The sequence below is a fragment of the Palaemon carinicauda genome, chromosome 30 (assembly GCF_036898095.1).
Source record: "Palaemon carinicauda isolate YSFRI2023 chromosome 30, ASM3689809v2, whole genome shotgun sequence".
Taxonomy (NCBI): domain Eukaryota; kingdom Metazoa; phylum Arthropoda; class Malacostraca; order Decapoda; family Palaemonidae; genus Palaemon; species Palaemon carinicauda.
In genome coordinates, this window is record NC_090754.1 from 96,763,186 (window position 1) to 96,788,957 (window position 25,772).

The 25,772-nt window shown below is 46.3% G+C and overlaps 1 protein-coding gene across 1 annotated transcript in view; it reads right to left on the reverse strand.

The window, feature by feature from the left end:
- The window catches only part of LOC137623358 (ribonuclease H2 subunit C), a 157,932-nt gene that overhangs the window by 29,579 nt on the left and 102,581 nt on the right, over positions 1-25,772 (reverse strand). Inside the window, exon 2 of the mRNA XM_068354189.1 lies at positions 10,408-10,640. Within this exon, the coding sequence (XP_068210290.1) occupies positions 10,408-10,640 (233 nt within the window). The remainder of the gene's footprint in view (positions 1-10,407; positions 10,641-25,772) is intronic.

Sequence of the window (25,772 nt, forward strand, 5' to 3'; positions counted from 1 at the left end):
GCTATGCAAGGGCTGCGGCCTACGTAAGCTGTGTGTGAAGGAAAAAAAGTGTGTCTCATCCTAGGAAGTTGACCTGAAGTTCTTTAGATGAAAACTTTAGGCTAGGACTCTCCCAATACCACCTCGTCAGGGTATGGGGACTCGACAGTATTAACTTAATACTAGGAACACAAGGGAACATGGTTTACCTGCAGTGCTTTGAGGTCAGCTGTGCAGAGAACCCAGGATGCTGCTTTCCCCAAGAGAGGGGAGGATGAAGAAAGGAATAAGGGCCAGACATACCTTTTCTTTCATGCAGACTAAAACCGGGTAACAATGCCCTAAACCCTCTGCTACTTGTCCATTAAGGAGCCTGAGGTTTAATCCAGCTATTGTACAGCCACCACAGGGTCGATAGAGAACGTATCGAGCCTCCTGTGGGTCACGTCTTGCAGGTAGTGGGCTGTGAAGGTCGTTTGACGCTTCTATACCCCTGCTTGTAGAACCTGCATCACTGAGAAGTTCTTCTTGAAGGCCAGGGACGTAGCTACTCCCCTGACATCATGAGCTCTACAACGACGTTATGGAGGAGGGTCAGGATTCAGGGACAGATGGATTGCCTTTCGAATCCATGCTGAGAAGGTGTTCTTGGTAACCCTCATCTTCTATCTCCCAGTGCTAATGAACAATGCCTGCACTTGGGGACGAACTGCAGCTGTTCTCTTCAGGTATAGCCTCAAACTCCTTACTGGGCGCAGTAGGAGATGGTCTGGGTCATCTGTTACGGAACGAAGACTCGAAATCCGGAAGGAGTCGAACCGAGGGTCCGGCACTCCCGGATTCTGAGTCTTAGCAATAAACTCAGGGACGAAGATGAACATTACCTCCCCCCATCCCCTTAAATGGGCGATGTCATACGAGAGACCATGAAGTTCACTAACTCGCTTGGCTAACACCAAAGCTAGTAGGAACACCGTCTTCCAAGTCAGGTGGCGATCTGAAGCCTAGCGTAATGGTTCATAGGGAGGTCTCTTAAGAGACCTGAGAACTCGAACCACGTTCCATGGAGGAGGTCTCACTTCCGACTGAGGGCAGTTAAGTTCATAACTACGTATGAGTAGGGAAATTCTAGCGAAGAAGAAATGTCCACTCCTTTGAGCCTGAAGGCTAGACTTAAGGCTGAGCGATAGCCTTTCACTGCCGAGACTGAAAGGCGCATTTCTTCTCGCAAGTACACGAAGAACTCCGCTATTGCTGGAATAGTGGCGTCGAGTGGAGAGATAACCCTTCCACGACACCAACCACAGAAAACTCTCCACTTCGCCTAGTAAACTCCTGCGGATGACTTTCGCAGGTGTCCAGACATCCTTTCCGCAACTTGTTGCGAAAATCCTCTCTCTGCGAGAAGATGCTGGATAGTCTCCAGGTGTGAAGCTGAAGCGAAGCTACGACTTTGTGAAAGATGTTGGCGTATGGTTATTTGAGTAGCTCGTGTCGCGAAGGGAGTTCTCTCGGAGGCTCCGTAAGGAGTTGCAAAAGGTCCGGGAACCATTCCGCGTGATGCCACAGCGGAGCTATGAGAGTCATCGAGAGGTTGACCGATAGTCTGGTCTTGTTGAGTACCCTCCTCATCAGACAGAACGGGGGAAAGGCGTACACGTCGATGTTGTCCCACTGTTGTTGGAAAGCATCTTGCCAGAGAGCCTTGGGGTCCGGGACTGGGGAGCAGTACAGCGGCAGTTTGAAGTTCAACGCTGTCGCGAACAGATCCACAATCGGGGAACCCCACAAAGTCAGGACTTTGTTGGCTACTTGACGATCCAAAGACCACTCGGTACTCACTATCTGAGACGCTCTGCTCAGACTGTCGGCGATCACATTCCTTTTGCCCGGAATGAAGCGAGCCAAAAGTGGAATCGAGTGGACTTCGGTCCATCTCAGTATCTCTACTGCAGGATGGGATAGCTGTTCTGAAAAGGCACCTCCCTGCTTGTTGATGTAAGCCACTAACGTGGTGGTGTTGCTCATCACCACCACAGAGTGACCCGCCAGGTGATGTTGGAACTGTTGAAGGGCCAGAAAAACGGCCTTCATTTCTAGCAGATTTATATGGAGGCACTTTTCTGATTCTGACCACAGGCCTGAGGTCCTGTGGTTCAGAACGTGGGCCCCCCACCCTTTCTTTGAGGCGTCTGAAAACAGCATCAAATCCGGGGGAGGACGAGAAGATCCACTCCCTTTCGTAGGTTCTCGTCTGCCACCCACCACTGAAGGTCCGTCCGTTCCGCGAGACCCATAGGGATCAAGACGTCAGGGGAATCGTGTCCTTGACTCCACCGGGATTTGAGTCGCCATTGCAGGGATCTCATTCTGAGACGACCGTTGGGAACTAGACGGAGCAAGGATGAGAGATGGCCGAGGAGACGTAACCACGATTGGGCTGGGAGTTCGTCTCCTGAGGAAAGGACTTGCGACCTTCTTCAGCCTTGCTATCCTGTTGTCTGATAGGAAGGCTTTGTAGAGATTGGTGTCCAATATCATGCCTAGATATACCAGTCTTTAGGTAGGAAGCAGAGAAGACTTCTCACGATTTACCATGATCCCTAGACCTTGACAAATTCCCAGAAGTTTGTCTCGGTGTCGAAGAAGGGTTGACTCCGAGTCTGCTAGGATCAGCCAGTCGTCCAGATAACGGAGAAGACGGATGCCGATCCTGTGTGCCCACAAAAATATCAGGGTGAACACTCTGGTGAAAACCTGAGGTGCTTTGGAGAGACCGAAACACAGCACCTTGAACTGGTAGATCTTGTTGTCTAGGCTGAATCGTAGGTACTTCCTTGAAGACGGATGGACTGGGATATGTAAGTACAGTGGAACCTCTACACACGAACGTATCTACATCCGAATTTTCCAACATCCGAAGTAAAATTCAAGCAAATTTTTGACTCTACACCCGAATTGTATTTCGACACACGAAGTAAACATTACGCCATTGAGCGTCGAGTGCTTAGTTCTCTATTCTTGTGTGTATCGTGTGGTTGTCCTCTGTTTGGTCTGTTATTAACAGTGCTTATTTTCTTCCTTTTCTCACATTTCCTTTTTGATTTTACCTATAATCATGGTGCCTAAGAAGCTAAGTTTCAGTACAGGAAGAAGGCAATTCTTTCATTAGAATTGAAGCAAGAAATTATAGAAAAACATGAGAGCAGTGTGGATGTGAGTGATACTGTATGGCTAAACAATATGGCCAGAATAGGCCTATGATCTCGAGGATCATCACGCTGAAGGCAACCATTAAAGCAAATAACCATCGAAGGGGATCACCATTATTACAAGACATCTTAGCAATACCCTGGAAGAGATAGAACGCCTATTGTTGATAGGGATAAAGGACAAAGAGATTGTTGGCAACGATCATTTGTGAGAAGGGCCAGCGTGATGAACAGAAAGACAGCATTAATAAGCTCTTTTAAATAAAACTTCTCTCTTTTTCTGTTTCTCTCTAAACATAGCATTAACATGTTCTTTAAATAAAATATCTCTCTCTCTCTCTCTCTCTCTCTCTCTCTCTCTCTCTCTCTCTCTCTCTCTCTCTCTCTCTCTTCTTCGCTGTTATAGTGTTAGATACGTCTATTATTTGTTTTCCGAGAGAGAGAGAGAGAGAGAGAGAGAGAGAGAGAGATTAAACAAAAATGTGTTTAGAGTACATATGATTTTTAACAGCGTCAACGAGTTGAAAAACAATTAAATGTAACTAAGAAAGTAATAACAGCTAATCTGAATTCCTTTATTAACTAAAACAAATATTGATACAAACACACTCGTGTGCGTATGCACAAACACATACACAGGTGCAAAAATTGCTACGCAGTAAGAGAGACGGTCGGGGAGGAGGTAGAGATGGTGACTGCTATAACATACCGTAACTCGTCACTAAAAGTGATGAAAATAAAAAAATCAAAAGAAAAAAAAATGTAAAAAATATGAAATATAAAAATAATAAAAAAAGTAAATAAGCTAAGTTAGATTAAAATTTCCGTAGTGTAAGTTACGGTATGTTATCGCAGTCACCATCTCCACCTCCTCGCCGATCGTGTCTCCTCGTGCGTGTGTGTGTGTTTGCGCATACGCACACGAGTGTGTTTGTATCAATATTTGTTTTAGTTAATTAAGGAATTCAGATTCGCTGATATTGTTTTTTTAGTTACATTTAACTGTCTTTCAACTCGTTAACGCTGTTAAAAATCATATGTACACAACACATTTTTGTTTAATCTCTCATTTTTGTTTAATCTCTCTCTCTCTCTCTCTCTCTCTCTCTCTCAGAAAAAATTAATAGACGTCTCTAACACTAACAGTGAAGAAGAACAGAGAGAGAGAGAGAGAGAGAGAGAGAGAGAGAGAGAGAGAGAGAGAGAGAGAGAGAGAGAGAGAGAGAGAGAGAGAGTATTTATTTAAAGAACATGTTAACACCATGTCTACCTTCTCGCCGATCGTCCGTCTCCTCCTGGCGTAGCAAATCCTACACCTGCGTTGGCCTGTCTCTAAGGTAAAGTGGCAATAAAACACATTTTTTATTTATTATTTCTTTATAATTATCTTTTTTACATGCTTCTTTCATATTATGCAGTTATGTTATTGTTATGTGTAATTATGTGTAACCATTTATTAAGGATTTATTATGGGTTTTTAGGCTGAGGAACGAATTAAATGAATTACCATGTATTCTTATGGGAAAATCCGTTTCTACATCCGAACATTTTCTACATCCGAAGTTGGTTGTGGAACGAATTAAATTCGTATGTAGTGGTACCACTGTACGCGTCCTTCAGGTCCAGTGTACACATGAAGTCTCGCAGTCTCACTGTGAGTCTGATCGTGTCTGCCGTCTCCATGCTGAACGGGGTCTGCTTGACAAACCTGTTCAGAGCTGAGAGGTCGAAGATTGGTCTCCACCCTCCAGACGCCTTCTTTACAAGAGTCGACTGTAGAGGCCTGGGGACCCGTCGAAGACCTCTTGGAGAGCGTCCTACTTCAACATGGTCTCGACTTCTGTCCAAAGGGCTTGCCCTCTTGCCGATCCCATGGCAAGAGAGCTCAACGACTCTGGATTCGCTGTCAGGGGAGGTAGAGATGTTATGAACGGGACGCAATATCCTTGCCTGATCACGGAGATCGTCCAGGAATCGGCCCCAAGTTGCTGCCACCTGTCCGCGCCACTTTGAAGGCATCCCAACACTGGTGGACGTGCGGGGGGACTGCCAATCCTAGCGTTTGCGGCCTCGGCCACTCCCCCTGGGATTTTTGCCTCCCCTGGAGGACTTCTTGCCTTTCCTGTCCTTGACGAGAAAGGGCTGTTTGGACACCGTTGCCTTTGCTGCTACTGCCGGCTTTGTCATCTTTGCAGAGCGAGGTTGTTGAGGTGCTGGAGGCTTATAGGGCTTTAATGTTAAAGCCCTCTGGAGGAGGGAGTCCTGGTTGGACTTCCTCCACCTCTCAGCCGCCTGCTCTACATCTTTCGGCTCTAACAGACTACTCCCCAAAAGGGAGGAATGTTTGAGCTTAATGACCTCGGTGTTGGGGACCTTCGAGTTAAATCTTTCAGACACCGTATCTCGGCGTTTCAGGATAGTATTAGCCCACAAGTTCGAGACTTGGTGGGCCAGAAACTCAATGGTACGAGTGCCTGAAAGAAGGAAGGTCTCCAAGGCCTTCCTGGTACTCTCCTTAGACAAGTCTTCGGATCGTATCAGGATGCCAAGAGATCCTAGCCAGATATCCAGCCACGAAGTGGCCTGCATGGCACACTTCGCTACCTTCTCCTGGCAGAGGATCTCCGAGGCCGAGAACGACACTGGCCGGTTGGAGAGTCTCTCGAGAGGGACTGCCCTGGAGAGCTCTTCCACCGAGTGGTGGAGGGGAAGAGCTAAACAGGACTCCTCCATGATCTCGAAGTACCTCCTCTGGTGGACACGAGGAGGTGGGAGGAGTTTGTTTCTGGCACTGGAACGGCTGGAGGAGGCTACCTCGGAGAGCTGGCTCTCGACCTTATCTCTGGCACTCTTGACCCCCTGGGACAAAGGCAAAGCCGCGCTGGCTTTAGGGGGCTTCTGGGTACCGAAGACTCGGTCCAGAACAGTGTCCTTGCCCTCTCGAAGAGGAATCTCTGGATCCGAGAATCCGTTAAGGTTCCTCATCAGAGTCAGAACTTGCCAGAAGGCATGCTCCGACTCTTGCGGCTCTCCACCTGATGGACTAACAGCAAGGTCTCCAGTCCCCAAGGGCTCTTTTTAGGGGGACTCGTGGATGTTCTCCGCGGGCTTAGCTGGCTCTGGTCTGATCCTCAAAGAAGATTTCGGAATCGTCTTGGAGTCCTTCGACTCCCTCCTGGGAGGGATGCAGGATTCCAACAAAGATGGTGGGGGGCTCTTCTCCACCTCCACCCGAGGAGATTTCTCAGCGCGAGGTGGGGTTTCTCCCACTGGTGCGATGGGAGAACGCCTCACCTCACGTGAATCCCCTGAGGACGGAAAATCCTCGTCCACGGGGGATGGAGAGAAAGTCTGGGGAGGGGAGGGACCCTTCCTTGACGACTTAAGCCAGTTTCGCCCTTGGAGAAGTAACCACGTCGTCCACTCCTCTCTTCCTCTTCAGGGGGGCCGAGATAGCCGCTGATTTGAGGCCTAGTTCAGAGAAAGCGGGCTTGAAAGCCTGTGCAACCGCTCTGATCAAGGGCCCAAACCAGGGCTGCAAACTGACAGCAGCGCTGTCAGAGACACCCTCTGAAGAGAAAGGGATCGTAAGACCCCTAGGAGTGGAAACTACAACAGGGTCTGCCTGAAAGGAAGAAGCTGTGGAAGAAATGTTCCTAAACCTGTCCGGAGACTTCCCTCTCTCTGTTGAGCGCGCTGCCCTGCGCTTACGGGGGGGGGGGGATATGAGGATGATCTTACTGCACGTCTTACTGCAGGATTTCATGTGGGAACGCGCTGTGGATCACGCTGGGCATCCCGCGATAGGCCATTGCCAAACTCGGGGGGCGATTGCTCGCACGCGGGCGCGCGTGGGCGATGGCAAGAGCGTGCAATAGCGAGGGCGCGCGTGCGAGCGATGCCGCGCGGGCGAGTGATGGCGCGCAGGCGAGCGATGGCGTGCAGGCGAGCGATGGCGCATAGGCGAGGGTGGGCGTTGGCGCGTGGGCGAACAACGGCACACAGGAGAAGGAGCTCGTGGGAGCGTAGGCGACAGGGCGTGTGGGCGCGTAGGCCTCAGGGCGCTTGGGCGCGTAGGTGAAGGGGCACGTTGGCACGCAGGTGCACGTTCCGGAGACCTCGGATGGTGTGCAGCCACAGGATCCTGAAGAGCCTGTAAGGGCGAAACCGTTGGATGCGCGCGTGCAGGGGAAATATCCCTAGCGTGCGGGCGCGCAGGAGGGCGCTCATCGGGAACCGAAGTTCTGGCAGAGGGCGCGTGGGTGCGCGAAGGAGACTGCGGGCGATGGCACGTAGGTGAGGGATGACGAGCAGGCGAGATCCGGTGGCGCGTCGGCGATCGGTGGTGTGGAGAAGAGCGCTGGCGAGCAGGGGAGGATGAAGACTTCCCTCTGGAGCCCTGATCCGAAGATCGAGGGCGAGCAGGCGAGCGATGGCGAGCAGGCGAGCAGGCGAGCGATGGCGAGCAGGCAAGCGTTGGCGAGCAGGAGAGCGCTGGCGAGCAGGAGAGCGCTGACGAGCAGGAGAGTGGTTGCGAGCAGGAGAGCGCTGGCGCACAGGAGATCGCTGACTATCAGGAGAGCGCTGACGAGTAGGAGACCGAAGGCGTCCATGGTGTGCATCAGGCTGGGGGCGAGCAGAGGTCTGCTGGCGAGCAGGAGATCATGGGCGCGTAGTCTCTGGAACTGCCGGGCGAGCAGGAGATCGTGGGCGCGTAGTCTCTGGAACTGCCGGGCGAGCAGGAGATCGTGGGCGCGTAGTCTCTGGAACTGCCGGGCGAGCAGGAGATCGTGGGCGCGTAGTCTCTGGAACTGCCGGGCGAGCAGGAGATCGTGGGCGCGTAGTCTCTGGAACTGCCGGGCGAGCAGGAGATCGTGGGGGTGCAGGAGATCGTGGGCGTGCAGGAGAGCGCTGGCAAGATGAGACTGCAACAGGAGGGGGCTTGCGCGCAGTAGCGCGCTGGCGAACGTTGGCGCACAGGGGAACCCTGGCGCTTAAGGGACTTACTCACAATGTGTGAAAGCCCCTTTTGCCCCGAAGGGACCGGTGCCCGTTGGAAAACGGGATGGGCGGGCACCCACAGCGCATCTGCAGCCAGGAAGGGCAAGGGCAGGTCAGCAGGTCTGGCAGGAGAAGGAAATCGCGAACGATCTGCGGAGAGGTCCAGGCCCAAAGAAGTAGCAGGAACGGTAGGTGTAGGACGACGTTCCTCTGCGGGGGACTGAGAGGATGAAGATCAGAAGAGGCGCCTCCTAACACCCTTGTGAGGAGAAGGAAGACCTCGGCGACGAAGAGGAAGGCGAGCCTTACGTCTTATACGTCCTCTGGGAGCAGCAGGCAAACCATCGGCAGTCTTTCGAAGAGGAGTCTCTGTCAGTGAACTCCCCCGGGGGGGAGAATCACCCGCAGGAGAGACTGTTGGGCTTAGTTCCTCCCTCGAAGGATGTTTGGAGGGGGGAGCTAAGCCTTCAGCTACAACAGGAGCAGGGGTTTGAACACTCTCATTGGAAGCCTCTTCCACAACAGCCTCTGCTACTGCCGGTGACTGTTTGACAGCTGCTCCCAACATGATCATGTCAAACAGGGCTTCCTTGGAGGGCGAGCCCTGAAGCCCCAAGGAAGCCCAAAGCTGCAAAAGATCATCATTATTAACATTAACAGAAGGAGAAATAATTAAATCCTCCCACGGGGGAGGAGGAGGAGCTGCCTCGCTATGGGAGGCAACTCTCTCTCCCAAACCCCGAGATCGGTCAACAGTACGGCCTACGCTACCACTCGACGACCTCTCGCGAGAAGCCGACCGAGTGGGAGCTTCGGAGGAGGTTTGGGCCACGGAAGAAGAGCCCTTAGGATTTTCCTTCTTCAAAGAAACCTTTGAAGGAGAAATATCCCGTTTGGACTTCTTCTTCCGGCACCAGGAAAACCTCTCCCACTGGGAGGTAGACCACATCCTACATTCAATACATACGTTACCACTATCACACCGTTGACCTCTACAATAAGGGCATAAGGTGTGTGGATCCGTGTCTATTGATGACATGAAGGTCTCACAAGGGCGTTCAGGTAACCCAGGGCACTTCCGCATTGTAGAAAAGAAAAAGCAAAAAGCATAGATTAAATGGCTGTCGTGTAGGCGAGGGTGACAGCGGACACGTCTGACTAGCACCCAAGCCGATAGCAAAGTCAGCTTACCACACAGGTGTGTGAGGGGGGAGGGTAGCTAACTACCCTCCCTATCCCCCGCTAACTAGCTGTGGGGTAGTAAACCATCGTTAAAATTTTAATGGTTCGTCCTTTCAGCTACGCCGAAAGTAAATACCCACTTTAAATAACGTGGTTTGTATTCCAGTTACGGAACAAAAGAATTATAACAAAAAAAATATGTACAGAATTATAAATGAAGTGATTGATGAAACCCAAAGACTATAGTAAAAAGTAGGAAAAACTTGTCAACATGGAGGAGCCGATACACCATGCAAGACTAAATACCCTCCAGGATAGCCACTTCAACTGAAGGGAGGACAGTAAAGATGGTTTTGAGAAGAAAAAGAATCAGAAAAGGAGAAGACAACCTCTTGATAAACCACCAGGCATCCTTGGCCCTTCTATTAAGCCTGCCCAACACACCATTTCAAAAAAACAAGAGGAAGAAAAAAAATAATAAGATAGAGTAGTGTACCCAAGTGTACCCTCAAGCAAGAGAACTCTAACCCAAGACAGTGGAAGACCATGGTACAGAGGCTATGGTCCTACCCAAGACTAGAGAACAATGGTTTAATTTTAGAGTGTCCTTCTCCTAGAAGAGCTGCTTACCATAGCTAAGTCTCTCTTCTACCCTTACCAAGAGGAAAGTACAATGAACAATTGCAGTACAGTAATTAACCCCTTGGGTGAAGAAGTGTTTAGTATCTCATTGTTGTCAGGTGTGAGGAAAGACGAGAAAATGTAAAGAATAGGCCAGACTATTCTGGGTAAGTGTAGGCAAAGAAAAAATAAGCCGTAACCAAAGAGAGGGATCCAATGCATTACTGTCTGGCCAGTCAAAGGATCCAATGCATTACTGTCTGGCCAGTCAAAGGATCCAATACCTCTATAGTGGTAGTATCTCAACGGGCAGCTGGTGCCCTGGCCAACCTACTACCCTATTATTAGGGCTTAGCTAATAAAAATAATAATAATAATAATAATAATAATAATAATAACATAAAAATCTTACCAAATCTGCTATATCAGCCCAATCCACTGCTTGTTGATATTTATCGCCCCGCGAAGGTACACGGTCCCAGTTCCAAAATATAAACTTTGAGAACTGACAGGTTGCTTTTAATGTACGAGACTCATCAGAATTTAAGCCTGGTCTTGTTTCTTTGAGAACTACTCCAGTATAGCCTTCTGGAGTTGGCAGGACCTTCCCAACCAATGGATAACCTCGAAAAACTCCATGAAGGACTGGTGACAAAGGATGAATATGAGACAGTGCAGTACTACTATTCAATAAAAAAAATTCTACTAACCTAAAAATATATCAACAACAACAATCATAATTACAGTATATGCATTATTTTAAAACTTTATATCATATAATACAGTGAAATTTATGCAAATTGTGGAGTGCGTAACCTAAGTGCACATTTAGATGAAAATGTTAAAAATTACGAAAAATTAATTAAATAGCAAATTGTTATAATATCCATTAGAATATTTACCCAACAGTCATATGTTATATATTTTCAAATCACATCTCTACAAAAGGAAAATTGAAATCAAGAGTTCGATTTTGTCACCTCAGACCAACAAATTACAGCAGACATTATCCAATCTAAAAAAATCATGACTTTTAAAATGGTATTTTCATTATAAAATAAATTTTTGAACATACTTACCCGGTAGTTATATATATAGCTTACGTCCCTGACGTCACGGCAGAAAATTCAAATCTCGCGCCAATCGCCGATTGGATAGCCAGGTGTACCACCCCTGCGCCCTAGCGAGGTACCTAGGAACCATTCCAGGAACCCTCATATATTCCATGCTTCTAGTCTCTTAGAGGGGAGGAGGGTGGGACTTTAATTATATATAACTACCAGGTAAGTATGTTCAAAAATTTATTTTATAATGAAAATACCATTTTTAAACATAAGACTTACCCGGTAGTTATATATATAGCTGATTAACACCTTTGGTGGAGGGTTAGAGACAGCTAGTATATCTGGAATTTTTCTCAAGAGTTAATTAAAACAAACTTAAGGGTTCGTACCTGATAAGGAAGCTGACTTCAATGATTCTCTGTCTCATTATGTCTGCTAGCCTTATGAGATCCAGCGATCCTCCCAGGGGCTGAAGATCTCGTAGGGACTGTCAAACCGGTGTATATACCTCATTATGACAGAACCTCCTCCAATAACCAGTTCCGGGTGCTCTTCAAGGAACAAAATTGACCACCTGACTAAAATCAATGATTTTGGAAGACTGACACAGTCTCCACAAACAACCATAAAAACAAATAAAAGTTCCAAGAGAAGAAAAGTTTATTGGGATTATGGGAACTTAGTGGTGGATCCTTCACCCACTACTGCACTCGCTATCACGAATGGTCCCAGAGTGTAGCAGTCCTCATAAAGAGTCTGGACACGATTAAATTAGTGTGAAGTGAACACAGCTTTACTCCCCCAAAAGGTTGTGTCCATAATACTCCACCACAATCTATTCTGCTTGAAGGTCATTCAAGTTGTTATAGTACTAACCTCATGCGCCTTGACCTTAAAAACTTGAGGGCAGTTTCACTGTAATGTATGAGCCTCTCTTCTAAGAGTCTGATGAAGAATGAAAGGACATTCTTGACATCTGATAACGAGGGCTTCTTAATCGAGCACCAAAGAGCTTTCGACTTGCCTCGCAACTCTTTATACTGCCTGGGTAGAACTTCAGGGTTCTTACTGGACACAGGACTCTCTCCAACTCCTCGCCAACCATATCCGAAAAATTCGGAAACTCAAAAGCCTTAGGTCAAGGTTGAGAAAGGCGGTCATTCCTGGCGAGAAAGCCTAACTGCAATGAGCAGATAGCTTCGTTATCTCAAAAGCCAACGTTTTACTAAACATATGAATTAACTGATTCTTTTAGATGTCACCAGACTAACAAAAAAAAATAGTTTTCATTGAGAGGTACTTAAAATGAAGATGAAAGCAAGTGCTCAAGCTTGTCACTCATAAGGAACTTCAGGATTGAGTCCAGGATCCAAGCTGGTGAATCCTGGTTGTTTGATGTTTCAAACAAGTTGAGAAGTTCCTGTAGGGCTTTATCAATCGAAAGGTCCAAGATACTGTGTCTGACAACAGTCGCTAACACACACCTGTATCCCTTGATGGAAGAGGATGAACAAATGAGCTTCCTTCGAAGGTAAAACAGGAAGTCAGCAATCTGAGTTGTAGAGATACTGGAAGAGAAAAACAGAGTTGACTCTGCACCATTCTCTAAAGCTTCCCACTTGGATTGATAAATCCTGATGGTAGAAGTTCTTATTGCACTTGTAAAAGACTTAGCTGCCTCTTTCAAAAACGTCTAGATCCTGTGAGGTTTCAAAAGGCTGAAGGTAGCCAGAAGAAAAGCTTGGAGACTAGAAGGGTAACTTTCCAAGAGAGGTTGTTTGAGTAAAACTACTCTTAATGGAAGACTTCTAGGAGAGTCCACCATCCATTTCAGTATCTTTGTGAACCATCCTCTTGAGGGCCAAAAGAAGGCCACTAAAGTCACCTGGTCCTTTCGTGTGACACAAACTTTTGTGTCACCTTGTAAGGAAATAGAACGAGGAAAAACGTACACATCCAGATTGGACCAGACTAATAGGAAAGCTTCTATGTGGACTGCTTCGAGATCTGGCACTGGAGAGCAGTAAGATTCTAGCCTCTTTGTCTGTTAAGTCACGAATAGGACTATACAAGAACGACACCAAAGTCGCCACAGATTCTTACAGATTTCTCGATGGAGTGTCCATTCTCCAGCTGAGACTGTTCTTCCAGAAGTTCTTCTCTTTTAAAGAACCTTGTTAGAAGGAATACATTCATCTCCTTAGCCCAGATGAGAAGACTCCTCTCAGTCCCGAAAAGGAACCTCGAGTGAGTTCCGTCTAGCTTGGCAATGAAAGCCAATTCTGTGGTGTGATCGGCATAGACCTGCACCACTGTGTTCCAAACTGACCCTTCAAAGCTTTTTGAGAGCCAACTGGACAGTCAAAAGTTCCTTTGGGTGATGAGGAAGCTCTTCTGATCCTCTGTCCAAAGTCCCGAAGCATCTAACTGTCTAGTGTTGGTCCCACCCTGAAACCGAGGTGAGGAGACACAACACAAGGTCCAAGATCCTCTGTTCAAAAGGGGTGACCTTCCGGAAGTTTGACTGGATCGAACCACCACTGAAGGAAACTTCTTATAGCATCCTAAAAGAGATGCATATCGACTCAAGACCTTCTCCTTGTCCCAAAATTATTGAGGTTGAAATGGAGAGAAAGATAACTCACATAAGGATCATAGCTTCTAGCTTTTGACAGGCCGGGAATCGAACCCTGGTCCAGGAAAACTAGGATGAACAGTGACATAACAATGGTCACCAAGAAAGAAACAGTCTTCCCAGGGAAAAAACCCCCTCCCCAAGAGGAGAGGTTTCCCAACACACTCATCCACTTCCTCGCAGAACACTTCTGTATCTTAGAAAGATTGCAGTTCAAGAAGGCTTACTCTGTTCTAAGAGGAGACGTAAAAGCCCGAAAAAAATTGACTCTGAACCACCATCCTTAAATAAAGTATTTTTTGTGATGGTGTCAGAAGAACTAACGGAAGTAGTGACGTTGTGTTTATCAGGATACATGTATCTAAGGTCCTGACTCCTGGCGTCAAGGAAACCCTGATCACCGCCTATACCGCCGCGTTGTACTAGACGCTCGATAAAAAACTTTCATGATCAAAGAGATCGGAACTAAGGCGTCCTTGATCTCGACATTCGATATGACTAGTGTCACCCTGAAGTCCGAGGTTCTCATGTTCAATGTCATGCCTCCTTCAGGATCTCCGACATCGAGCGTCCTGAAAGACGAGGCGGCGAGCGTCCTGAAAGACGAGGCGGCGAGCGTCCTGTAAGATGTGGCACCGAGCTTCCTGTAAGATGTGGCGCCGAGCGTCCTCAAAAGACGTGGCGCCGGGCGTCCTGAAAGACGAGGCGCCGAGTGTCCTGTAAGACGTGGCGCCGAGCTTCCTGTAAGACGTGGCGCCAAGCGTCCGGTAAGACGTAGCGCCGAACGTCCTGGAAGGAGTGGCGCCGAGCGTCCTGGAAGGAGTGGCGCCGAGCGTCCTGGAAGGAGTGGCGCCGAGCGTCCTGTAAGACGTGGCGCTAAGCGTCCTGGTGTCAGAAGAGACTCGTCTAGTTGACAGGAACACTCAATTCTTTTAAAAGGTTCAAAGTTATCTGAAAATCCTTCATGAAGATTGTAAGAAAGAACTCTGATAAATCAATCGTCTAGATACAGGGAGGCTCTGATGTCTCTTGAGTGCAGTATTCTGCTACATTTAGCAAAAGTTTAAATGCAAAGCCTGCCTCTTAAACTCCTCTCTAGAACTGTGAGAGAGATCTATTGGAGCTAAAACTAAAGGATGTTTTCCTATGAAAGGAAATTGTAATCCTCCTTCAGAAGATGTACTGACCAAAGGTCTGCTCCCCTCTTCTCCCAAGATTGCCAGAAGTTATGTAGTCTGGCTCTACTGCCTGAAGGCGAAAACAGTCAGACTCTGCTTCGTCTTGTGACCAGGCTGACACGAGACTTTAAATAGCTCATGATTTCGATGTCTCCATGGAGAACTTTGACTTCTGAACGAAGGCATTGAGAGCAGTTACATCCAGGACCGGATAAAAGCCTCCCTCTCCCAAAAGAGAGACATTTGATGTTGCAAAGTCTGTTTTGCAGAGAGGTCTTATCAGAGTAACTAACAAAGGAGGTTTCACTAGGAAAAAGATTTTGCATCCATCCTAAAGGAATAGCACAGACCTCAAAGTTATCCTGCCCCATTGTCTGGATCCCTTAAGAAATTCAGCGATCCACCCAGGGGGCTGTAAAAATCTCTGTGGGGCTGCCACAAGGTCCTCGACCTTAACGTGGTTAGACCTCCACCCTTGCTATCCTGGAATACCTGATAAGGAAGCTGGCTTCATAGGTTCGTATGTCTCATTTACCTGCATTCCTTGAGAGACTCAGCAATCCACCCAGGGGGCTGTAACAGTCTCTGTGTGGCTGCCACAAGGTCCTCGACCATAACGTGGCTAGACCATCCTATATGACATATCTGTTTTAGACGTTGTTATGACGTTGTTACTGTTTTAAGAATGATTTATAGTTAAATTATTCTCATCATTTATTTATCTCCTTATTTCCTTTCCTCACTGGGCTATTTTTCCTATTGGAGCCCTTGGGCTTAAAGCATCTTACTTTTCCAACTAGGGTTGTAGCTTTGCTAGAGAAAATAATAAAAATAATCTTGTACCTTAAATACAAGATCTAGAGGCCAGGTTATTCAGAGGAAAAAAGAAAGCTGTCTTTCCTTGGTGCTTCTGAGACTCTAAACAGTCTCCCACCATCCTTAAAGCTTCATTGATGACCACGTGTATATTCAGAGGGTGGCGAACGTGGAGCAACAGGCATAAAATAATTTGGAAACTAATCATAAAAACTTTCATGAGTTTCTAAATCAACTGAATGACGAAAGGAATAAGGATCTTCTCCTGCTGAGAATTTCAAATTCAACAGGAGAAAAGTGATCACCAATGTCTACTGCTGACAAAGATCTTGTAAGACGTGGCGCCGAACGTCCTGAAAGACGAGGCGCCGAGCGTCCTGAAATACGAGGCGCCGATCGTCCTGAAAGACGTGCTGCCGATCGTCCTGAAAGACGTGGTGCCGAGCGACCTGAAAGACATGGCGCCGAACGTCCTGAAAGACGTGGCGCTGAGCGTTCTGAAAGACGAGGCGCCGAGCGTCCTAAAAGACGAGGCGCCGAGCGTCCTGAAAGACGAGGCGCCGATCGTCCTGAAAGACGTGGCGCCGAGCGTCCTAAAAGACTTAGCGCCGAGCGTAAAATTTTCTTCATTACGTCACTCGGTGCGTTCAGTTCATCAGAGGGTTCTCATGGCCGACTGGCGCTCTGGAACAAAAACCGTGTCTATGTTGGTTCGTAAGCATTATAGTATTGCTATTATTAGCAAATGTGATGCAATGCAAGACTCTAACAGCAATGTTAGTAGCTTAACATCCAACGCTCTTTGCTTTCCCATGGCAAGGGCGAGCATTCTTGGGAACGTCAACAGGAACGCTCGAGAGGACGTCTGCTCGTGAGCTAACGCCTCTCGTTTCCTTTGGCCGATTGACTTTCCTTCTCCCAGTGGTTGGGGAGCTTGGAAGAGGTCTAAGGCTAGGAAAAAAAAAACGTCCACTGTGCTGAATAAAATCACTGCACTAATTTAGCACTGACACTTGCACTTTTAACTCTTACACAAAAGACCATAATTAGTCCTGCCCGTTGTGATAGATCTTTCTCTTAAGGGTTTCCAAAAATAGTGGATTGCTACACTTTACAATCGGAACACATATGTGAATATACGAATAATACTAGAATCCCAACATCGAAAGAAAATAAACAACGATATCAAGAATTGTTGGGACTGCATCGTATTTTCATGAGAACTACGCAGCGAAAATTAACAATACGCTAGTTCTATTTAATCTTTGAAAATAGTATCAATGATTTAAAGAACGAATACTAAAAACACAAAAATTTCTAAAAAAATTAATATAATCTTTTTATATTAAAAGTTAAATACTTATTGTAAGTTAGATTTCCTTTTCATTCTTTACAAGAAAAAGCAAAGAAAAGAATTATGCAACATATTACGCAGTACTATGTTGCTTACGTCACACGATTGTGACGTCATAGAGATGGTGGAACGATCTCCGCCATCATGTAAAGAGTAGGTTCATAGTTTTACAGTAGGGGGGAAAACTCCCATTCCTACCTCTGTTAAGATACAAACGTAGTTAAAGCACTAACACTCAGTTAAAATTAAATCCAACCAGCAAAGGCTAAAAATAAATTGTACATCACCAAGATAACTGTAATATACAGGTTATAGCGAGTGAAAAATCCAACATCTTGCCGCTAGCGCGGCAGGGAATATATGAGGGTTTCTGGAATGGTTCCTAGGTACCTCGCTAGGGCGCAGGGGTGGTACACCTGGCTATCCAATCGGCGAGAGATTCAAATTTTCTGCCGTGACGTCAGGGACGTAAGCTATATATATAACTACCGGGTAAGTATGTTTAGAAAAGATATTTGTGCTTCACTAAAGCACTTTTTACTATTGTTTTCAATTTCAAGTGCATTTCAATCATCAACTCTTAGTGACTATCTTACTCTACAGTATCATTGAATGTTGCTAGATACAAACATGAGAAATTTGGAAGTAACTTGCATTTTTCCTAATGATACAAACCAGTAGCTATTTATAAGGGGCAAAACTGAAAGACGAATGAATGAATGATTTGAAGTTCTCTGGCATTCTGACATCGAAGGTCACTGACGCCCAATATCGTTTAATATAAATAAAGATTAAAAGAATATTCAATTAAAACCAGAAAAGTAAATATGTTATAAAAGTTAAATAGCATTAAGACCTGCTTCTGATATAAATTTAAAAATGCCGCTAGCATTGTACGACACATTATGTCCAAGGATCTTGGCAATGATGAGCCTGCCATCCTCACCCTGAGCCTCAAACAGATATCTATTTCTTTCTGTGCAATAAGTGGGGCATTCAGTCAACAAATGCCTCACTGTCAAAGGTATCAAACAGTCATCACAATATGGTTGGTGTTGGCCAGCCAGCAGAAACTCGTGCATCATCTGAGTGTGACCAATGTGGAGACGACAAAGAGTAGTCTCCAATTTTCAGGGCATCTAATTATACCTCCAAGGGGATATAACAATTGCAATTTCTCTAATCTTATTTCTGGTTAAACTATCCCAATGCTGTTGCTAATTGTTATAAATAGAATTCTTAATTACTGGTAAAAAATCATTACAGAGAATGGGATACCTTCTTGGTAGCAACTCGGCTGCAGCACTCTTTGCCAGTGAATCTGACTCTTCATTTCCAGACACACCTACATGTGCCAGAACCCAGCAAAATCAAACTGTTATACCTTTTAGGCCAATAAACAAAAGCCACTCTAAAATCTTTAAAACTAAAGGGTTACTAGAATTAAAACCTTCTAGAGCTTGAAGGACACTTCTTGAATCACTTTAAGTGGTAAAATTACCCTCCTCTTTAAACGCTTTTATCTCAATAGCGATTAGTATGCCAGATAATGCTTTTTCACAAAATAAAAATTTTCTATATTTATGTATGTAAACTGTTTTATTCACTACACCATAGATGTCCCCTTCTCACCCACTAATATAGTTTTTTTTCTTTGGTATCATTGTTCCCCTTTTTTTTTGTTTCCTTTACTAATGTTTAGATTTACATAACCTGAAATCAGCTTACCTCTGAATTATATTACGCAACTACAGTTCTAGCTTGGCCCCCTTGCCCAGTATAAAATCAAGGGGTGGTGCCCAGTACCCAGTTCTCTTGACCTGTTACCTAGATTTTTGGGTATTCAACCATTTTACCTTTTTGTGTAGTGAACGTTGGAGTGTGGTCGCATTCGGACACTAGGCAGTTTGTATGCTACATTTGGCCACAGTCCGCAAACCACTACAGCGTAGCAGGCCATTCTCGAGAGGGAGATGGAAGAGCAGGTGGCTTTCAAACTGCATGCGATTTTCACGTAGCAAGCAAAAGACGATAGAATAAAAGAGCAGGTGAAACACGAGAGGTTGAATTAGTCGACAGCTGTACACGAAGGCTAGGTCATCTACGAGCTGACGGGACGGTGCGCAATTATCGCGTTGAAGGTCGATGGTGAACCTGACTAGCAGGTGAGCATAGAGCAGAAGCCTGACGAAACGGAGAACGCTGCCGATGAACTGTAGCTGGGGTTCAGGCAGAGAAATGTGACCTTCGTGAGGCGACACATACTCAGGAGGAGACCGAGAACGATCCCTTGCAGGCGACGAACGAACCCAAGTTCGTTGAGGAGAGGCCGACACGGAAGCTTAAGTATGGAACCAACAGAGGCTGGCTGACCCGACATCGAACAGCAACAGATGGATCAGCAAGCTGACCGTCAGCAGGTCTCCAAAGAGAAGTCTCTGTGAGAGCCGCTTCACCAGGAATTGGACCCTAGCAGGAGAGACAAAAGATGATGAAGGGAAGTTTTCCCTCAGAAGGGAGAAACAGAGCCCATCATCTGGGGAGGAAAACTCCCTCTGAAGGGAAAGAAATCCAACCCCTGCAGGCGAACCTCCAGGCATCGCTCTTTGCTTCCCATCAACAAGCCTTCTTGAAGTTGAAGGTCTGCATCGAGCGATATCAGATAAAACGTGGTTGGAGATACTTCCTCGAAGTTAGCGTGATAATTAGGGGCTGACGCAGGCACACGAGAACAGGTAAGTGATGGGGCAGTGACGAAAGGCACTGCTTTTCTATGTTGGCTATCATAGCCGAACGAAGAACAGCATCGCTAACTGAGGAAAAATAAAACAAATTATGTAACAAAAAACTCCGTTGGGAGGAACACCTAGTCTGCAGACGGGAATGGTGTCAATCAAGAGAACAAACACAAATTAAAGACTGCGCACTCCCTTACTCGGCCGACATCGACGGGAGAAGGAGAGCAGCAGCGTAAAACTGTAACAGAACATGAATTACTATTAATTAATTCAGCTGAAAAAAAAACTACTCGAGAGAACCACAACCCTCAAGCGGGGAGGAGGGGAACCCCCCACAGACAAAGCTGAGAGTTAAATTATATAAGTTATAATTTTACTTGATGAAGAAATTATTCGGAAGTACAACCTAACCCGCGAACAGGAAAGGTGTTACCCCTGCGGAGTATACTGCTGGCCCCCGCCCGAGTGAGCGACCGCACTCCCTTCCCCCAGCAAATTCTTCTAAGGGAAGGCGGGGATAACAGCCGAGTGGAGGAGTATCCCAACGATGACGACTCCCCTGAGGCGGCGGCAGCCGGTGCACGGTAGGCCATCCGCCAACAGGAAGACCGAAGACCAAGGAAAAATGGTCGGAAGGGAAGGTTCTCTGTGCTTGAGATCCTTCCGTACTACGCTATCTCACACACAGCACCTACAAACATGACAAATTTGTAGATAATTTGTATTTTTCCTAATCATAAAAACCTTAGCAATTTAAGGGATTTTGAGCGAAGCGAAAAATCTATTTTTGGGTGAGATAGCCATGTCGTCCTGATGGGAGGTTCCTATAAGTAGCTTCCTAAGGGATATTTGACTACAGTGATATTCCCACAGAATTTACCTTTAGGTCTCCAGAATTTTAACTCCTGGCGCGAATACCCTTAAAATTTTTCTTAAGGATATCGCATAAACCAGGGGACGTATATCTTGATACGACACATAGCAATCTTCACCCCGAATAGCTTTTTCGCCTCAAAGGGGAAGAGTAGCAAAAATAGAGGGGGAGCCGTTATCAAGGTTACCCTTCCTCCCATACTACTATTGAGTATCTAGATGGCGCTTATTCCTTGTAGCATTGAGCATGGTGCTACAGATATAGTAATTTCGAGAGGGATCCTGCCAAGGCCTTTACTATAGAAAAGGAGGGCAGGTCCATCAGGACGACATGGCTATCTCACCCAAAAATAGATTTTTCGCTTCGCTCAAAATCCGTTTTTTGGGCTCAAGCCATGTCGTCCTGATGGAAGTTTATCAGAGAATTACTAGAAAGTACTGTATCTGTGGATTTTCATAGGTGCCTTAACCTTGGGACACTTTTTTTTCTATGGTCATCCGGACCATTGAGACAAATGACGTTACCGTTATCCGTCATTACCACTAATCATAGACAATGTTAGTGCTTCCTGCTCCCTGCAGGGAAGAGTCATACTAGACAGTAGAAAAGGGGTCTCAAGGTTTGCATTTATTGTATGAACAAACATAATAATCCACTAGATATACAAAAGGTCTCACGGTTTGTATATATTGTCAGAACAACTAAATGTTAACTATATCCATTGTTTGTAAGCATACAATAATATGAGGTTTACTTAAATAAATAAGTAAGAGAACTCTGGCATATTTAATGTGCTAATTGCAAGGCGAAATAGAACACAATTACACTCTAATAAACATTTATTTCGAATAAATGACCAAATGGAAACACGAGTGTAACGTGTTAAAGGAATTATACGTGCAACGTATACAGAAAATATTTTTCTCCCTGAAAGAGAAGAAATGATGAGTGCCACTCTAAAATTGAAAATTTGATAAATTTTCCGAATATAATTTCTGTAAATGTTGTACAGTATACTATCAACACTGTATACTATATACACACGGCACAAGTGTTATCTGTATGATTGCACACCTGAGATTTTGAACAGTCTTACTGTCACCATGGCGACACTTACTTAAAAGCCATCTAAATGGAATTCTCAACACCTTTTGACTCTAATTAATAGTCCCAATCAATTAACTGTTCATTGCAGCACGAGATGATAGGTTTTAATACACTACCTGCCGTCACCACATAATGCTTCAGTTCATGGACTTGCTTTGCGTAGTGTTTGTAGAACACCCTGGATGATTTCCATCCAGTATATGAGCGAAGACGCTCAAAGTCCATATGATGAAAAAAGTTCAGTGATGAAACAATTTTTCTCAGATCATGACATGCGGGTGTACTGTCAGGATCCGCTCTGCGAATGAAGTAGGTGATCTTCGCCCTTAGTTGTTACAGGGATAAGTTTGAGTCCGATGTTTCCCCTTTAAAGAGCTGTCCTCCCCTAAAGTCTGAAGTTCTACGAAGATAGACCTTTAGGCACCACACTGGACACAGCGAGATATCTTCCTTCAGAGGGCAGATTCTCCAGGGACCCCACCTCCTCATGGGTAGCCCGTTCTTGGCGAGAAACGTTGGGTCAGGAAAGAGATTCAGTTCTCCAACTTCAGTAAACTGAATATGGCCCTCTTCCCGAGAAAGGGCCATTATCTCACCAACTCTAGCCCCCGAGGCTAGAGCAAACAAGAATATAAATTTTTGAGTCAAATCTTTCAGAGAGCAGTTCTCATTGTCCAACATTAAGGCAAAGTGTAGTACCTTATCCAAGGATCATGAGATGGGCTTTGGAGGTACTGCAGGCCTAAGCCTAGCACAGGCCTTAGGAATCTTGTTAAAGATTTGATGAAAAAAAGTCTACTTGGAAAGCGTAAAGTAAAGGTCTAGTCAAGGCAGATTTACACGTAGTTATCGTGTTGGCTGCTAAACCTTGTTCATGAAGATGAATAGAGAAGGATAAACAGCAATCTGCTCAGATTTCTTTTGGTTTTCTTGCCTTGACAAAAGCAACCCACTTCTTCCAAGACGACTCATATTGCCTTCTCGTAGATTTAGACTTATATTCCTCTAAGAAGTCTATACTTTCTTTCGAGATCTCAAACCTTTTCCTTACTGCTAAGGAGAGAAAATCATGAGATGAAGGTCTTGGGTTTTCCGGAATGAAGCGAAGACAGTCGACTTCTGTACTTGTTGAGACAGAACTGGGTCCGGCAGAGTAATCGGCCTCAGCTGCAATTCCAATACTAGAGGGAACCAGTTGCTTCGTGGCCACTTGGGAGCCACTAGGGCTGCTGTTCCTTGAAAAGATCTCAGCTTGTTGAGGACCTTCATCAGCAGGTTGGTTGGAGGGAACAAATAAATCCTGGTCATTCTGTTCCAGTCGAGGGACATGGCGTCCACTGCTTCCACTAGAGGGGCCTCGTATGGAGCCACATAACGAGGTAGTTTCTTGTTGTCACTCGTCGCGAAGAGGTCGATCTGCAGTTCTGGAACTTGATGTAAGATGAAGGAGAATGATCTTGCGTCTAAGGACCATTCTGACTCTATCGGCGTTAGTCTGGATAGAGCGTCCGCCGTCACATTGCGGAAACCTTGAAGGTGAACTGCTGATAAGTGCCATCTCTTCTTTTCCGCTAAGCGGAATATGGCTAACATCACTTGGTTGAGTTGAGGTGATCTCGAACCTTGACGATATGGAAGGTCTTGAATAGAGAGGACCAAGTTCCCTGGACTTTCCGTTGGTGAGAGTGACCTCCCCATCCTTCCTTTGATGTGTCCGTGTGGATGATGACTGAGGGTGTAGGCGGTTGCAGAGGCACCGACCTCTTCAAGTTCTTGACCTTCGACCATGGATTGAGAAGCAATCGTAGTCGGATCGGCATCGGTCTTATTAGATCTCTTCAAGCATTTGATGCATATCTTCTCCAGACTCCTGATGCATCTTTTAGCTGCGCACCTAGCACTGGGTCTGTCACTCTCTCCTGTTGGCATCTTGATATCCTGTCGGATTTCAGTAGTTTCTTGATAGATCCCGCTATCTCTCTCCTCTTCTTTAATGGAATGGAGAGGTGATGTGACTGTAAGTTCCAATGTATACATTTTGATGTTGATCTTGAATCCCAGATGTTCCAGGAACTGGATCACTTTCTTGGATGCTTGCATGCATTCCGTCTCGGATGCTGCCCACACCAGCCAATCGTCCACGTAGGCCATTACCTGGATACCATCTAGGCGTAGTTGTTGGACGACTGCATCTGCAAGCTTCGTGAAGATCCTTGGGGCTATGTTTAGGCCAAAGGGCATGGCTCTGAAAGCGTACTTTCTTTTTTGTAGCCTGAATCCGAGGTAGGAGGAGAGTTGGTGATTGATCGCAATGTGCCAATAGGTATCTGCCATGTCTATGGAGACTGTGTATGCCCTTTTGGGCAATAGGGTCCTTATGTGTTGAGGGGTCAGCATCCTGAACTTGTCGTTTTCTATGAACTTGTTGAGTGATGACAAGTCCACAATGACTCTGAGTTTGTCTAAGTCCTTCTTGGGAACACAAATGAGCCTTCCTTGGAATTTGATGGATTTTGCCCTCCTTATCACCCATTTGCTCAAGAGTTCTCGGGTATATTCTTCCAGAACGGGGGTGGAGTGTTGGAAGAATTGAGGATATGATGGTGGAGCGGTCTTCCAGCTCCAACCTAGTCCGTTCTTGATCAGGCTGTGGGCCCAGGGATCGAAGGTCCAGCGATCCCGGACTAGTCGGAGTCTTCCTTATACCGGAAGCATCTCATTACTTGTGGTATCCGGAGGGCTTGCCTCCTTGACCGCGTCCTCCCCTACCCCCTCTTCCTCTTGAGGGACATCTAGAAGAACCTCTACTTGACCCTCTACCTTTAGGGCGAAAGGTCGTGGTCTGCCTCTCATAGGCGGGAGTGAAGGCTGGTGACTGAATCACCACCTGCTGGGGTACCATCTGGTAGGTGGGTTGGGGCTGTGCCACCATCTGAGGTACCGCGGTCATGGGAAGTTGCTGTTGTTGTCTTGCGGGGAGAGAGGGCAACCTTGGCCTCTTGTCTTCCTTTTCGGTTGGGGACCCTCATCCGGGGAAGACTTCCTCTTAGCTAACATACCCCACTTTTGGAGAAGGTTCCTGTTCTCCATGGCGGCCTTGTCGACTATCTCCTTGACCACTTCATTCGGGAAGAGGTCCTTTCCCCAGATATTGGAAGATATCAGCTTCCTAGGTTCGTGTATTACCGCAGCCGAGGCATAAATGAACTCCCTGCAAGCCCTTCTAGCCCTAACAAAACCATAAGTCTATGATTAGGGTTGCCAAATGTGTTTTGGCCACGACCATAAACATATCTGGGGATCTATGTTCACTGGCCATTGCCTCCAAGATGGTCTGGAGGGACAGAGAGGCAGCAAGCCTTTCCTTCGTCTCCTGCTCCCTGCGCAGGAGAAAGTCAGACAACTTAGGGAGGTTTTCACTGAACTGACGTCCAGCAATATCCGCCTCCAACTTCCTGACTGAGAAGGTAAGCTGTATATCCTTCCAGTCCTTGTGATCTGTAGGCAGGGCTAGGGAAAGAGGCCTACACTCCTCAAGTGTAGGGCAAGGTTTCCCAGCTTCCAGTGCCTTCATCACCGCCTTGAACCCTTTTTCCGCAAAGGGAAAGGCCATTGTAGTTGGAAAAACAAGGGAAGGGTGTTTCTTACTCAGGGCTGGCACCTTAGAATTAGTGAAGCCCCTGTCCTTCAGACTGCTAGCCAATAAAGCTTGAGTCTTTGCATGGTCAAGCACTGTGACCTCTTTTGGCTCTGTCTCCTCTTTGGATACGGGTGCCGCCTTTAGACGGACGAAGCAGTCTGGATAAGACTCAAAGCTGGGCCAGAATTCAATATCCTCGATAAGAACAGCTCCCAGCTTTTCTGAGATGAAAATCTTCCCGTTCCTGATTGGCATGTACTCTGCATGCCTCCATGAGTTTACATCAGAGCACGAGGGAATATCTTTTACATTAAGTCTCCTATGTGACCCAGGGGACGCTGCAAGCTGATGAATCTCCTTCCTCAATGCAG